This window comes from Amaranthus tricolor, chromosome 8 (assembly GCF_026212465.1).
Source record: "Amaranthus tricolor cultivar Red isolate AtriRed21 chromosome 8, ASM2621246v1, whole genome shotgun sequence".
In the NCBI taxonomy this organism is placed as follows: Eukaryota; Viridiplantae; Streptophyta; class Magnoliopsida; order Caryophyllales; family Amaranthaceae; genus Amaranthus; species Amaranthus tricolor.
Window position 1 is genome coordinate 11,526,507 of NC_080054.1, and position 13,839 is coordinate 11,540,345.

The 13,839-nt window shown below is 35.3% G+C and overlaps 1 protein-coding gene across 1 annotated transcript; it reads left to right on the plus strand.

Annotated features, from left to right (window-relative positions):
- The first annotated feature begins 314 nt into the window (after positions 1 to 314).
- Positions 315 to 11,629, plus strand: LOC130820828 (subtilisin-like protease SBT2.3). Its single transcript, XM_057686365.1, has 10 exons — positions 315 to 740; positions 1,594 to 1,747; positions 2,132 to 2,529; positions 4,309 to 4,404; positions 4,795 to 4,867; positions 5,262 to 5,544; positions 6,850 to 7,178; positions 8,116 to 8,386; positions 8,491 to 8,772; positions 11,027 to 11,629. Exons 1-10 carry the CDS (start codon positions 511 to 513, stop codon positions 11,449 to 11,451), a joined length of 2,541 nt encoding a protein of 846 aa, XP_057542348.1. The 5' UTR covers positions 315 to 510; the 3' UTR covers positions 11,452 to 11,629.
- Positions 11,630 to 13,839: the final 2,210 nt, after the last annotated feature.

Below are 13,839 nucleotides of genomic sequence, written 5' to 3' on the forward strand. Positions count from 1 at the left end.
ACAATTCGACTCCGTTGGAGGTCCGAGATTTCGAGAGTTCGAGTCGGGGCAAACTTGGATTATGCATAATCCGACTCCGAGTGGAGGAGGACTGAAAAAACAGTCCGATTATTTTCCAGAGCAAAATCGAAGTATATATAATCCGAACCGAGTCTGACCCATTGTCATCCCTAATTTTTACTTCTGATATATTTTTTTTTTCATTTCTTTACCTGTCTTTCTTGAGTTACCCTCTTCTCATTGGCTTGTTGCCATTACTCAGTCTATATTATATGCACTTGTTACCAATGCAACATAACTTGCTTTTGTTTTGGTATAAATTTAATCTAATCAATATCACTTTCACTTTCCTTTCTTCCATTAAACACTTCACACTCTTCCCATTCCCTAATCCCTTCCCTCCTTTCTGCCTCTTCTCTCTATAAGCTTCACTCCTTCCTATTTTCAGTTCTTGAGTTTACTACCCATTTTGGCTCAAAGATCTCGTCTTTCTTCTGGGTTTTGGCTTAAATGGAGAGGACGATGCTTACTTTGTTGCATTTGTTCTTGTTCTTTTTGTTTTTTGCTAAAGATGTTGCATCTGCCCGAAATAACCCAAATGAAGTTACTGATATTTACATTGTTACACTTAAGCAAGCTCCTTCTGCTCATCTTATATTCAATGAACTTAATGAAAGCCACAGAAATTTGACCAAAAGCCACCATTCTTCTCCTAAATTTAGCACTTTTCACAGGCACAGGTAATTGTTTTTCCCCCAATCTTTTATTTTTCAATTGAATTATGGTTCGTGTACAAAGTGTTCCTTCATGCAATCATGCCCATGTCAAACAAATGGAGGAGTTTAACACATTTTCCTTCTTAGTAACTGTAGACTTTTATAAAGTATTCAACCATTTGTTAGGTGTCGATTTTCAATTATTTTGGAGGGTAGTGACAAAAAATTCCAATTATATTTATCTTCTAGTTAGTCAGGAAATTATTCTTATTTAATGTTTGTTGCATGAGATCATGGAAGACTACAGTGTGCAACGGTCATTTTTTCTGTTCTTGTCTCTTTTACACCACTTTGAAAAAATTGGAGTGTTATATGAATTGGTCTTTCCCTCATTTATGTCGATTTATTTGATTTGTATAAAGCCCTTGTCTGTCCTATTTATGTCCTACATACTCTTGTCTTTTGGCTTGCTTCTATCGGGCTTCAGTTTAAATTGATTTTATTTTTATTTGGATTTATTTCAGATGTATGCTAAAATAATTTCTTTACACACTTGTACTTGTCTATTGAGTATAGAATTTTCTATATTAATTAATAATTTATGTCTACCATTACTGGATTTGATATACATTCATGTTGTGGACCATCCTAAGATATTGTGTTATATTGCCTATTTAGTTTAGAATTTTCAACATTATAGTTTGTTAAACTTTGTTGAATTATAATTTTCATTGTGGAAAATGAAAATTGATGCGCATGATCGATGAATCGATTTGTTGATTCACATAATCGATCTAATCTTTCAGGATTAAGATTTTGCCATTGCTGTTGTTGTAATTATGATTTGATTTTTCCCTCAATGATATGATTTCTTCAGAAATATCTCAAGAACGGATCATCACTATGGTTCATATGTTGCTCGAGTCCATGATTCTTTGTTAAGCAAAGTGTTGAGAGGGCAAAAGTATGTGAAACTGTACAGCTATCACTACTTGATCAATGGCTTTGCTGTGCTCATTACACCTGAGCAGGTATAATGTTTCCATATTGTGCTATGCATTTTCCACTTAACTTTTAATGATTAGTTAACAGTCCTATTACACTACTGTTTCTGTATTTCTAGTGGACTAAATGATTTTGTTCCCAATTCACTTTTCCCTTTTTATAGGTTCTTTTTTATAGAGTTATAGACATGCTAGGAAGTTGAACCTTGTTCTTTAGTATTATGTTACTTCGACTCGTATAATATATGTTCGAGGGTTGAGTCAGTGGATGAGATGAAGTAAGAGGATAAATTTGTGACCATTCCAAAAAAGTAGAGTATGCAAAATGGTGCAAATTCATGGGGACTAAACGTATATCTTAATGCAGGGAGCTTTCATTTTGCTAATACTTAAATTGTATTTTGTTTTTAGGCGGATAGGCTTTCTAGAAGGAGAGAAGTGACAAATATGGTACTAGACTTTTCGGTTAGGACTGACACAACACATACTCCTGAGTTCCTAGGATTGCCTCAAAGAGCATGGCCAGTTGAAGGGGGATTTAATTCTGCAGGAGAAGGGATTGTGATTGGATTTGTTGATACTGGGATTGATCCTACGCATCCAAGCTTTTCAGATTCGATAGAAGCAAATGCGTATCCAATTCCACAACATTTTTCTGGAATATGTGAGGTTACTACGGATTTCCCTTCAGGCTCCTGCAACAGGAAACTTGTTGGCGCGAGGCATTTTGCTGCATCGGCTATTACGAGAGGGATTTTTAATTACAGCAAGGATCATGCGTCACCCTTTGATGGTGATGGACATGGGACGTAAGTTTCTTGTGCTTTTTATAGTGTTGCCAAAATTTTCTAGAATTCTGCTCTAGTAGTATGTTTGATTCCTTTCACACATAAATATCAAGTATGGTAGTTGATACCATGGATAATAGTTCATTATTGAAACTGAAGTTTTTCTATTAGTTATCAATGTCAGTTGTTCATTATGAGATAATACTAGTCCATAATAGATTCATTGATATAGACATCAAATTGACAATGTCATGACATTCTGTTCAATGAACAACAGTGATTATGGATGAGTCACAATGAGAAATACATAAATATAATATGCATGTAGGAAAAATAATGTATAATCTGTTACTGATTTTAGTAAAAAAAAAGTGAAGTACAAAGCGGTCGCTGATCTACTTTACATTTATTTATTAGTAACCTAAAATAAAGTTTCATCTTGTAAAGGAAGATAGAATGTGCAACGAACAGCATACATCGCTTATAATCCTAAAGAAAAACAATATAAATAAAAATTAAAAGAGAGGCCTCAAACATTATGATGTACATGAATCATAGTGTAAAAATACGGTAACAATTGCGATCGCGGTAACGACTTTAATGATGTGCTAATGGAAGTGATGTTGTTCCAAATTCGGCTAAAAGCGTGAGATACCCTTTTAAGGGCCGAAAACTATGATTTTGTACACCTTTACAACACGAGATACGTCGGTTTGTTTTTTAAAAACCATTACAATGCGGCCGATGCAATGCGATGCGGACTTGTTCTCACACTATGACATGAATACTACCTTTCCGCTTATTTAGATCCATAAATTTCAAAACTATGAATTTCATATTATAATATATGACAAGGAGTACACAAAGATCGCAACATTTCATTTAGGGTACAAAGTTAATTTTGATTGGATAAGTTGAGTCAATAAGACAAAATATTTACATTGTGCAGATTATTTTAAAAGAGAGAAAATGTGTTAATGAGAATTAACAAACGGTATAGGGCCCTTAATGAAAATAGAAATGTAGCTATCTCAGTGACTATTTTGGGAAAATGTAATGACATATTTTGCTACTGTTGGTGAAGTGCTCCAAGATCTTGGATTTGGGTGACGCATGGGACAATTAGACAGTTCAAATGATGTTGTACTTGATAGATGGGTTTAATGACTTGTCCCTCTCTATACCTTATTAGTCTTGTGCTATGTACAAGTCAGTTTAAGGAGATTGGTTGAATAATTCATGAAATTTTTTAGTTGACTTTGCAAAGGCTATAGATATAACATTCAATTAATGAAAAATCGCTTGGTTTGATACTTTGATCCTCCCAACTCACGGGCAATGAGTAATTAAGGGAATTCAACTTAGAGTAAAAGAGACACTATGAAGACAAAGTCTTTTTCCTAACAATATGAGGATGACTACATCTTACACGAACCAAAATCAGTCAACTATTTCGGCCCTATTTTAATACTAATCTATAACTTACAAAAATCAATTTCAGTTCATTTTCATTTATCACAGAGTATATTATTAATCAATTTTACAACCTATAGATTTTGATTCATTACTTTCATGCTAATAATTTTTTATTGTTTGTTTTTCTATTCCCTTTTGAGATGAGTGAATAAATTCCTTCCATCTTTTCTTTTCCAAGAACTCATGTCTTGGGGGTCCTATGAATAGTTTAGCATTAAGTTTGTGATTTTTTATGGCCATTGTGTTTTTTCTATAATTATCAAGTTTCTTAATATTCAGGATTTAAGTTGCCGTCTGTTATAACTATCTCTTCGCTATGAGTAGGCATACAGCTTCAATTGCATCGGGAAACTATGGGATTCCGGTGGTGGTAGCAGGACATCACTTTGGAAATGCAAGTGGCATGGCTCCTCGGTCACAGTAATGCTCTTAGACTTACCTTATTTTAAATAAGATTGTCTTGACGATTGAGTAAATAATTCTTTTATTCATTTTTAGAAAGTGAAATGTTCATTGATTTGAAAATGAGTAATTATATACTATTAGATATGGACTATTTGTACCATACCAAACGACAAAGCAATTAAACCTATTCTCAACACGTTATGGTTTTTTGGCCTTGGGCCACATATGACTACTTTGCTAAACTGGTGCTTAGAGTCTAATGACAAAGGTTTGAGCCTTTGACTAAAGAATTTTATTGGCTGTTCTGGTAGCTGAGTATTTTAAAATAACCTTAGCCATTATGACTAATGGTTACTTTATTTTGTTACAACTTTGTCTTGCACTAATTACTATTTTCTTTTTCAGTATTGCCATCTACAAGGCATTGTACAAGGGCTTTGGTGGCTTTGCTGCTGATGTAGTTGCAGCCATAGACCAGGTACCAGTCCTTTTTTATTCATATGTATGGAAATTCTAGAGATTTCGAAGTACGAAAGGGGACACTACATATGTTCCTAAGTTAAAGATCTCCCGAAGTTGTATTTGGAAAACTTTGTAGAGATTCTAAAAGGATGAAGAGGACACTATCTATGTTTGTAGGTGACATGTATTCCCAAGTATTCGACGAAAAGATGTGAAAGTGGGAACAAGTCACTAGGCTGTGATCATTGATGTGACTTTTTAAAAATTTGTAGATGTTTATTCTCTTGGTTTATTTAGTTGAATTTAGGCACTCATTGTAAATCATATTTTGTTTTTAAAGGGATTCTGGATTTAAATTTTTTTTTGTTTTCCTCTTCAACTTCTAGATTTACTCATACTTATCTTTACAGGCAGCTCAAGATGGTGTTGACATCATTAGTTTATCGATCACTCCCAATAGGCATCCTTCAGGAGCTGCCACATTCTTCAATCCCATAGACATGGCTTTATTGACAGCTGTTAAGTCTGGTATTTTTGTAGTACAAGCAGCAGGAAACACTGGTCCTGCTCCACATAGTATTTCTTCTTTCAGTCCATGGATCTTCACAGTTGGAGCTGCTTCTCATGACAGAGTTTACAATAACTACATACGTCTTGGCAACAATTTGACCTTATCTGGCGTTGGATTTGCATGTAAGCCTGAAAATTTTCGTTATGTGTTGTATTATAATCTTGTTTTGTTGGAAGTTTGACAAAAGTAGTACTTCATCATTAGTCGGTTCTTGATTTTTTGATGTTACATGGTTGTTTTGGTTTTGTGCAGTTGTTTATTTAGTCAAAATAATAATGAAAACAGTTGCTTGTAGTTAAGGTGCCATTATTGCGAGTTAGTTGAAGAAACATGCACCTAAGTAACATCTAAGGGAAGTGGGATATTTTTCTTAACATATGGGAAGAATGACAATGACATAGCCTTGACAATCAATCGATAAGGATAAGGTTACATGTCACAAAATTTAAAATGACAATGGTGGGGTGGTAGTTTTTTTGGGGCGGGGGGTTGTGTCGCTTGGATGTATATATTTTAGTTTCTTACCTTGTTATTTTGTGGATAAGTAGTGCTTAACTTAAATCAAGCGTGCTTATGATGCATTAGTGACTTCCAGAGTTCTTGGCATTTGTACTATCATATAGGTTTCCCAACCCAATTAACCAAAATCGAGTATGACTCGGATCAAATTAAAGTAATCCGCATATAAAAATCATGTCAAGTCAGATTTACAAGATAGTCATACACACAAGAACCAAATCAACCTAACCTGAGATATCATATACTTGAAACTTGCCCAGACCATAGCGTAAAAACAAGGCTGCATGGCATCACGTCGGCCGTGTTGTAAAGGTTTTTAAAAACAACGAATCGATATTTCCCGGCATTGTAGGTGTAAAATTCCGCGTTTTGGGTCGTATTAAGGGACTTCTTTTGGTTTCGCCCGATATTTAGGTGTTACGATAAACGCATCACTTCCATTACCACATCATCATTTTGTTACCGTAATCGCGACCGTTACCGCAATTTTACTCTATGGCCCAAACTTCCGAATGTACTCCTTTACATATACTATTCTATCCAAATAAGTTAGCATCATTTGGGGTTTTTGTTTTTAAGAAAAGCATGGGGAGTTGTTATTTTCTGTCTTAGTGTAATGAATATGGTATTAAATGAAGAGAGGTTGAACTGTATGCATGATAGTAAAAGTAAATATAAATATGTGGATGAAATTCGAAAAAGATTGTAGGTTTCGTTTCTAAATAAGAAAATAAGTAAGACAAATGAGTGGGACAACCCAAGATAGAAAATGAGACAAATTGAGGGGGACAAAAGGAGTAGAATAATTGTCTTGTTTTATCTGATCTTGTTTGCCTATATCTAATGTCTATGAACATCAAAAGTTAATTATCTGAACGACCCATACTTATGTTTTGTTTCCTCTACAGCAGGAACAGGTAACATTAAGTATACTATGATCTCTGCTGCGCATGCTTTGTGCAATGATACCGCTCAATCGAATGACTTGTACGTTGGTGAATGTCAAGACTCCAGTATTTTGGATCCTGAACTTGTTGCTGGAAACCTCTTAATCTGTAGTTATTCAGTACGTTTTGTACTTGGAGTGTCTACTATCAAACAGGCATTACAGACAGCCAAGAACCTAAGAGCAACTGGTGTTGTGTTTTACTTGGATCCTTTTGTTTTAGGGTTTCAGCTGAACCCAACTCCTATGGATATGCCTGGCATTATTATTCCATCAACAAATGATTCCAAGGTATTTTTTTTTGGATTATTGACTACCACAAATTAGTAGAAACATTTTATAATTTTCTGCATTCAAATTTTATAACCTATTCAGGCATGCCATTGGATGTTTCAGGCCAGCTCATGTGAAGTGTCTTTATGTTGGTCGGGTCATTAGTCAAGCTTAAGGGATAGCCCAACTCTGGCTAAGGCAATTGTCCTGATTCTGCCTTTTCTTTTTTGGCCTGCCAGACTCCAAAAAATTCAACCAAGGCATGGCTCACGGCCAGCCTGCACTTAATTGCTGTGCTAACCTCATACTGACTTGGCCAGTGTTCCCAGACCAATATTTATGCCTATAACATCATTCGCTAGTTGGTTGCTTTTTAAATTCGTGATTTGATTAAAATAACCCAAAAATCACCGTAATTCGCTTTTTTCGATTTGTATGCGACACTTTACCCACATATATGTCAAATAATCAAAAATAGATCTTTGCATGTAATTTATTTCCAAATTATAGATGTCAATTATAAAATCATAAATGAAGAATTTGAAAATGACAAAGTTTTGGTAGTCATTCTCAACTTTTAAACTTCTAACTACTTTTAAAAGTAAGAGTGGAATTGACTCAAATTCAAATATGAAGTTTTTTTGATTTGTCAAACACTAAATTTGAGCTAATTTTCGATTTTCAAATGAAATAAGGGTGTTCAAACACAATATTGGGAAATTTTCTTTCTTTGCTTCCTTAACCTTATCGTTAGAGCCTAGAGGTATTCATTCGGGTCATCGAGTCAATTTTGAGTCAAATGTTTCAAGGTCTTGTGTTCAAATTGGTTTTTAAAAAATTTAAAATTCATTTTGAATTCGGGTCAAAGTCGAGTTTGGCTACAAGGTCGGGTGAGTGTCGGGTCTTCAGTTTTTTTTAACACCTCTAGTCTTTGTTAAGGAAATTTCTTTGGCAGGTTTTGCTCCAATATTACAATTCCTCTTTGGTAAGAGATGGTTCCACAAAGAAAATTGTAAAATTTGGAGCAGTGGCTAGCATTTCAGGTGGAGTAAAACCAAAATACATTGATTCTGCTCCAAAGGTAATGTACTACTCTGCTAGAGGTCCAGACCCAGAAGACAACGCTCTAAATGATGCAGACATGCTGAAACCAAATCTGGTTGCTCCTGGAAATTCAATATGGGGTGCTTGGAGCTCACTTGGCACTGATTCTACTGAATTTCTAGGTATATGTTTGTCGTGTCATTTGGTAATAATCTTGATTCTCAAATAGAAAAGATGGATCAATCTAGATCACATTGACATCTTTGCATTTAATCCTAAATTATAGGTGAGAGGTTTGCTATGATGTCCGGGACAAGCATGGCTGCTCCTCATGTTGCAGGACTTGCAGCTTTAATCAAGAAGAAATTCCCTAGTTTTAGTCCAGCTGCTATTGCCTCTGCTCTTTCTACGACAGCTTCACTTCGTGACAAGAATGGTGGACCCATTATGGCTCAACGTGCTTATTCCAATCCAGATGTTAACCAATCTCCTGCAACTACTTTTGACATGGGCAGTGGGTTTGTCAATGCAACTGGTGCCTTAGACCCAGGGCTCATCTTGGATACAAGTAAGTCCTGTACTTAGAAAACCAGCTAAACTCTCCATTGCTTATACGTTTATATGATTGGATGCCAATGCCTCTACTGTTCTACATTTTGACATAATTATGGTAATATAACTTTTCATGCATCACCATTGGGATGCAGATGTTAGCCAATGGTTTAAGATTAGGGATGACGTGATCAAAATGATAGCGGCTGATATAGGCCTGGTTCTCTTAGTAAACCTTAGTTAGACTAGTTGGAACCTGGGTATTCCAAATCAGAAGTGGTACATGTTAAAATTCTGCGCTTCTATTATTTGAAGCAATGATAAGATGTCGTCTTTAGTATAACCAATATCATACATCCTTAGTGTTTGATGCCAGACTGCTACATGTTACTGTTGGATAGAGCTTGACCTTGATGGATCATCGAGCCTTCAACATTTGATTTTCTCGGCATCATTTTATTAATCTTGCGTGTATTTTCATGAGCGCTTGTTATGACACTTCTATCCTCATGTTTTTAGATTAGATCTGGAATGGGTTAAATGTCAACAGTAGGGCGCTGTTGCTTAAAAAAAGTATTGATGCTAGGGTAGATACTAATACTCTATGAATAACTAGGATTGAGATTTCTCTGGCCATTAGCATTGAAACTTATTGGAAACGCTGGAATGGAAGCTGATATACATTGTTGTACTTCCTTTTTGATAATTTGTACTCATTGTCATCTTTATTTCTCATGCGTAGTTGAAGATAACTAAAGAATTAAGCCCCCATTACCCAAGGAACAAAGGTTTAATCTTCAAGAAAGACAGAATTTAATGCAACACAATCAAGAAAGCCTAATCAAAACAATGAAAGAGCAAACAAACCAGACACAATGATTTACGTGGTTCACCTCTAATTGGGCTATGTCCACAGTCTAGCCTAGATGCCTTTATCAACTTCAAGAACCTCCAATCGAGTTACAATGCTGATGATCACAATTGAGAGAATTAGAGAATAAGGAGAGAAGAGAGAATTATGAATCTAGAGAGAGACAGAGAGAGTTAAAAAAGCATTAGCCACTAAACTATGTAATTAGGCCTATTTGTATTTTATAGGTCCTAGTCATGTACATATGATGTCCTAAGAAAGAAAAGCCAAGAAAGAAAAAAAGAACAAGGGAACAAAACAGTGTTTACATCCGAGTCGGCTTTCCCCTGGCCAAGGGAAGCCGAGTTGGCTTTTCCTGCTGCTGCCAGTTTGCCTTTTCTCCTTATATCAACTTTACCCCTTTTTCACCTCTTTTTACCACAACATATTTACCACGGATTAAGGACTTAAGTCACACCTTAATCATCACAATAACAATGTCACCTTCTGCCCGAGGGGTGAGGGGTGAACAGATTTATTTTAATGTAGTCATTAGTTTCCTTCATGATCAACACAAGATGAGTACTTTAGACTAAAACCTTCTGACCTATTTACCAGAAGAGATCTTACTGAAAATGAAGGGGATTATTGATCAAAACTTCCAATTTGAGGTTGATGTGGCCAATGCATCCTCCATTGAAAACCCTCAAGATACAATGTCGGAAAGAGAGAAAATAAGTGTGAAAGAATTTATCATTATAAAAAATATGAGAAATTTATACATCAACAGAATAAGGCAATGTGTTTTGTAAAGGGATAGAAACTGAGTGAGATTGCTGGCAATTGAAAATTGCAAAACCTTGCTTGATATCATATGTGACCTATTATTAATATTGAGCTTCATTGGGGCTCAGTGATGCTAAATGAATATTTGCAGACAACTTTTTATTTTTTTATTAGTATGTCAACAATGTCCCTTTAGTATTCCTATCCATCAAAGCATGAAACGCAAAACATTTGCCCGTACCACATTTCATATTGTTCATATGGAAACGCTATTAAAAACAATTAACGTTTTTTGTTTCTCGTTTGCATCAAGATACAGAAACTTGTGTTTTCTTCTTTTTCTTGTTCTATAATTGTTAGGATTATAATATTCACCATTTATGATATAAGACTTTTGATTTATGATGTGTTATGGTTAAATTTCCTATTTATGATCTATGTCTTCGGACAAAATCATGATGTGTCTTAGCTGCTTTCTATTAGATCAAATTTCACATCCCTAGTTTCCAAAACACTAAATTAAAGTTTCTCGTTTCTCGTTTTTCATTTTTTCTCTCGTATCGAATCGAATTTCATTTCGTGTAACATTGGTCTCTATAAGCTCTAACTATTTTACCCTCTTCTGATGCTGCAGGCTACATTGACTATATTTCCTTTCTTTGCGGTATAAATGGTTCAGCTTCAACAGTCTTAAACTTTACTGGTCAGACCTGTGATGCAGTTCCGACTCTGACTGGCTCCGACTTGAACTTACCCTCTATCACAATCGCAAAACTAAATCAAACTAGGGTGGTCAATCGAACAGTTATTAATGTTGGTGTTGATGAGTCCTTTTGTGTTGGTTGGGCTGCTCCGTACGGTGTTTCTGTGAAGGTTACGCCCACCCACTTCTCCATTGCCACCGGAGAGAAACAGGTACTCACTGTAATTCTAAATGCTACTAGGAATAATAGCATTGCTAGTTATGGTAGGATAGGGATTTTTGGGGATCGAGGTCACATAGTAAACATTCAGCTGTCGGTAATTTATAAAACATATTACAAAGTAAGTGGTAGTTGATGGAAGATAGAAATTAAAATGATTGTTTGATCTTGTAGGTCTGCTAATTGTATTGTTAGTCTAAATTGATTTTTTTTGATTCATACATGTAAAGTAGATGTACTGTGTTCAGAATGTAGATATGTGAATGTATGATAATCGAAAAGAAAAAAAGATTCATGTTTTTGCATTTTTGTATTAATATCTTTGAGTAAACGTTCTAAGAAGGTACTACTTATAGATTTGGCTAGTCCAAACAATCAAATTTTTGATACATTATTGAAGATTATGCATGAAGAATTAGCCCAGGGAGCTTTTTTCTTTATTCATCCAGTTGTCTTCCGTAGAGATTCAAGGTTTCATCATTCTTGGAGTTTTTGACGGATTCTCTGTTATCGTTTTAGCTGGTAGATTGGGAAAGGCAGGTGGAACGTCGCTTGGGTTCCCGGGATTGGGTTCTGAGGGGAATGAAGGGACTGTCGGTCCTATAGGCATGGGCATCGAGGGGAGGGACGGTGCTGTAGGTATGGGAAAAGTAGGGAAGGTTGGCAAGCTCGGAAAGGGGAGGATTGGGAGGAAATGTGGTGGAAGAAGTGGTTCTTGAAATCCCCGGAATGTCAGCCGTGCTGGTTTTTTGTGGTAAAAGGGCGCTTTAAAAGCAGGTAGTCGATGTTCAGGCGAGAAGTTGAGTGAATCCATTTGTGGCAAATGGCGAGCAGCCGCTTGCCAGGATGTGAAGCAAGCAATAAGCAAGAATGTAACGGGAAGAAAATTAGTGTCGGTGCAAGACATTATGGGTGATATTCTTTGAGTCAAAAGAGTTGTAAAAGAAGATTTATGAAGTTGTTACTGAGGAAGGCTTTATGATTTCAGTCTGAAATGAGAGGTTTTGTAAATGAGTTGAATGATGAATTGCATGGTACCTCTAATCCAAACCTAATATTACAAGTCAGGATTTTCATGTTCAGATTTGTGGAATAGTTGGAGTTAGAGAGGGAGCTCACATGGAATTTATGAAGTTCACTACTAATACTTTTTTTCTACTAGAGTTGTTTATTTTTTATTTATTTATTTATTCTTTTTTTTTTTTGAAAATTGAGAATGTTATATATCAAATGGGGAGAAAAACAAAAATTAAAATAAAATGAAACCAATACTGCCGGCATAATAAACCTCTAGGAGAGGGAAAAGCCATTAGAAAAACCCTAAGTTATAACAGGTCATCTAAACAACATAAGAGTAAACTATGTCGACCTATTAAAAGAACAAACACTAATGCAACACCACACAAGATGCACCAACTAAGCACCAATACTCTACACCAATAATGACGAGAACTAAAACTAGACTAAGAAGCCTCAAGACACCATCGGCCAAGAGGCAGCACCATTGAAAGTCATTCCATTAACTGAGTATGATTCGACTCAATTTGAAATAACCCCTATATAAAAAGCACATTTCATTGTTAAGTTAACATAAACATATGAACCAAAATCGACATTACTTGAGATATTTTACTTGAAATTCGACTGAACACACGAATATATACCTATATATATATATAGTAATATTAATAGTTTTTTTTTTTTTTCCCAAATGTTCACTACTTTTTTCCTTTTGTAAATTTATTATAGTTACATGAATAATATAAATATACATCTTATGACAAGAGCGATGCACAATACTTTCACATCCGAGTGTAATAATAAGCAAGTAAGGCTTTATAAATGGTGGTCTCGAAATAAAAAAATGGAATTAACTGAGTTTTTTTAACACAAAATTTCCAAAGTAAGTTTTGGGATATTTTATTTCCCAAAATAAGAGTGTTCGTGTCAGAGCCTAAGAACAAGCACAGTTATTTATAACGAATAAGAGAAATAAAATTTACTACGACTTTGTTCGTTGTTACTAAAGGCCAAAAAAGGAAGACAAAACCATAACTTTCAAAAGGAAAAAAAAAACAACAATTAACTTATTTGTTGTTCATAACAACGAACTATACCTAAGGATGACAATTCAGTCTAAATTCACCCCTGATCCGACCCGATTTGAGGAATTTAATTCTACTCGAGTCCGAGAAAATTAATATCGAACTCCAAATCCGATTATATAGTTCGAGTTCGATTTAGAGACGTACCTGAGTTGGACCTCACAAAAACTTCGATAATCTTACCCGACTTTGACTCTGACTTGACCCTAATCCTCCTCGACTCGACCCGACTCCGACTCGCCTCAACCTGAATCCAACTCGATTCGATCGGACTCGACCCGACACCTGACTCTGAATTGAATATACTTATAATACTCAGTTTTTAACACAATGTTTATGGTTTCATAATTGAATATTAAAAGAGAGATCAGGTGAATTATATCCAAGGTTAAGTTGACTCTTAGCTTTCAACTTTCCTC

Excerpts from the sequence above, each read along its gene's own strand:
- LOC130820828 (XM_057686365.1), top strand. The coding sequence starts at position 511 with ATGGAGAGGACGATGCTTACTTTGTTGCATTTGTTCTTGTTCTTTTTG. Across the intron at positions 1,748-2,131 it reads TGCTCATTACACCTGAGCAG|GCGGATAGGCTTTCTAGAAG; the intron begins GTATAATGTTTC and ends TTTTGTTTTTAG. Across the intron at positions 8,387-8,490 it reads TGATTCTACTGAATTTCTAG|GTGAGAGGTTTGCTATGATG; the intron begins GTATATGTTTGT and ends CCTAAATTATAG.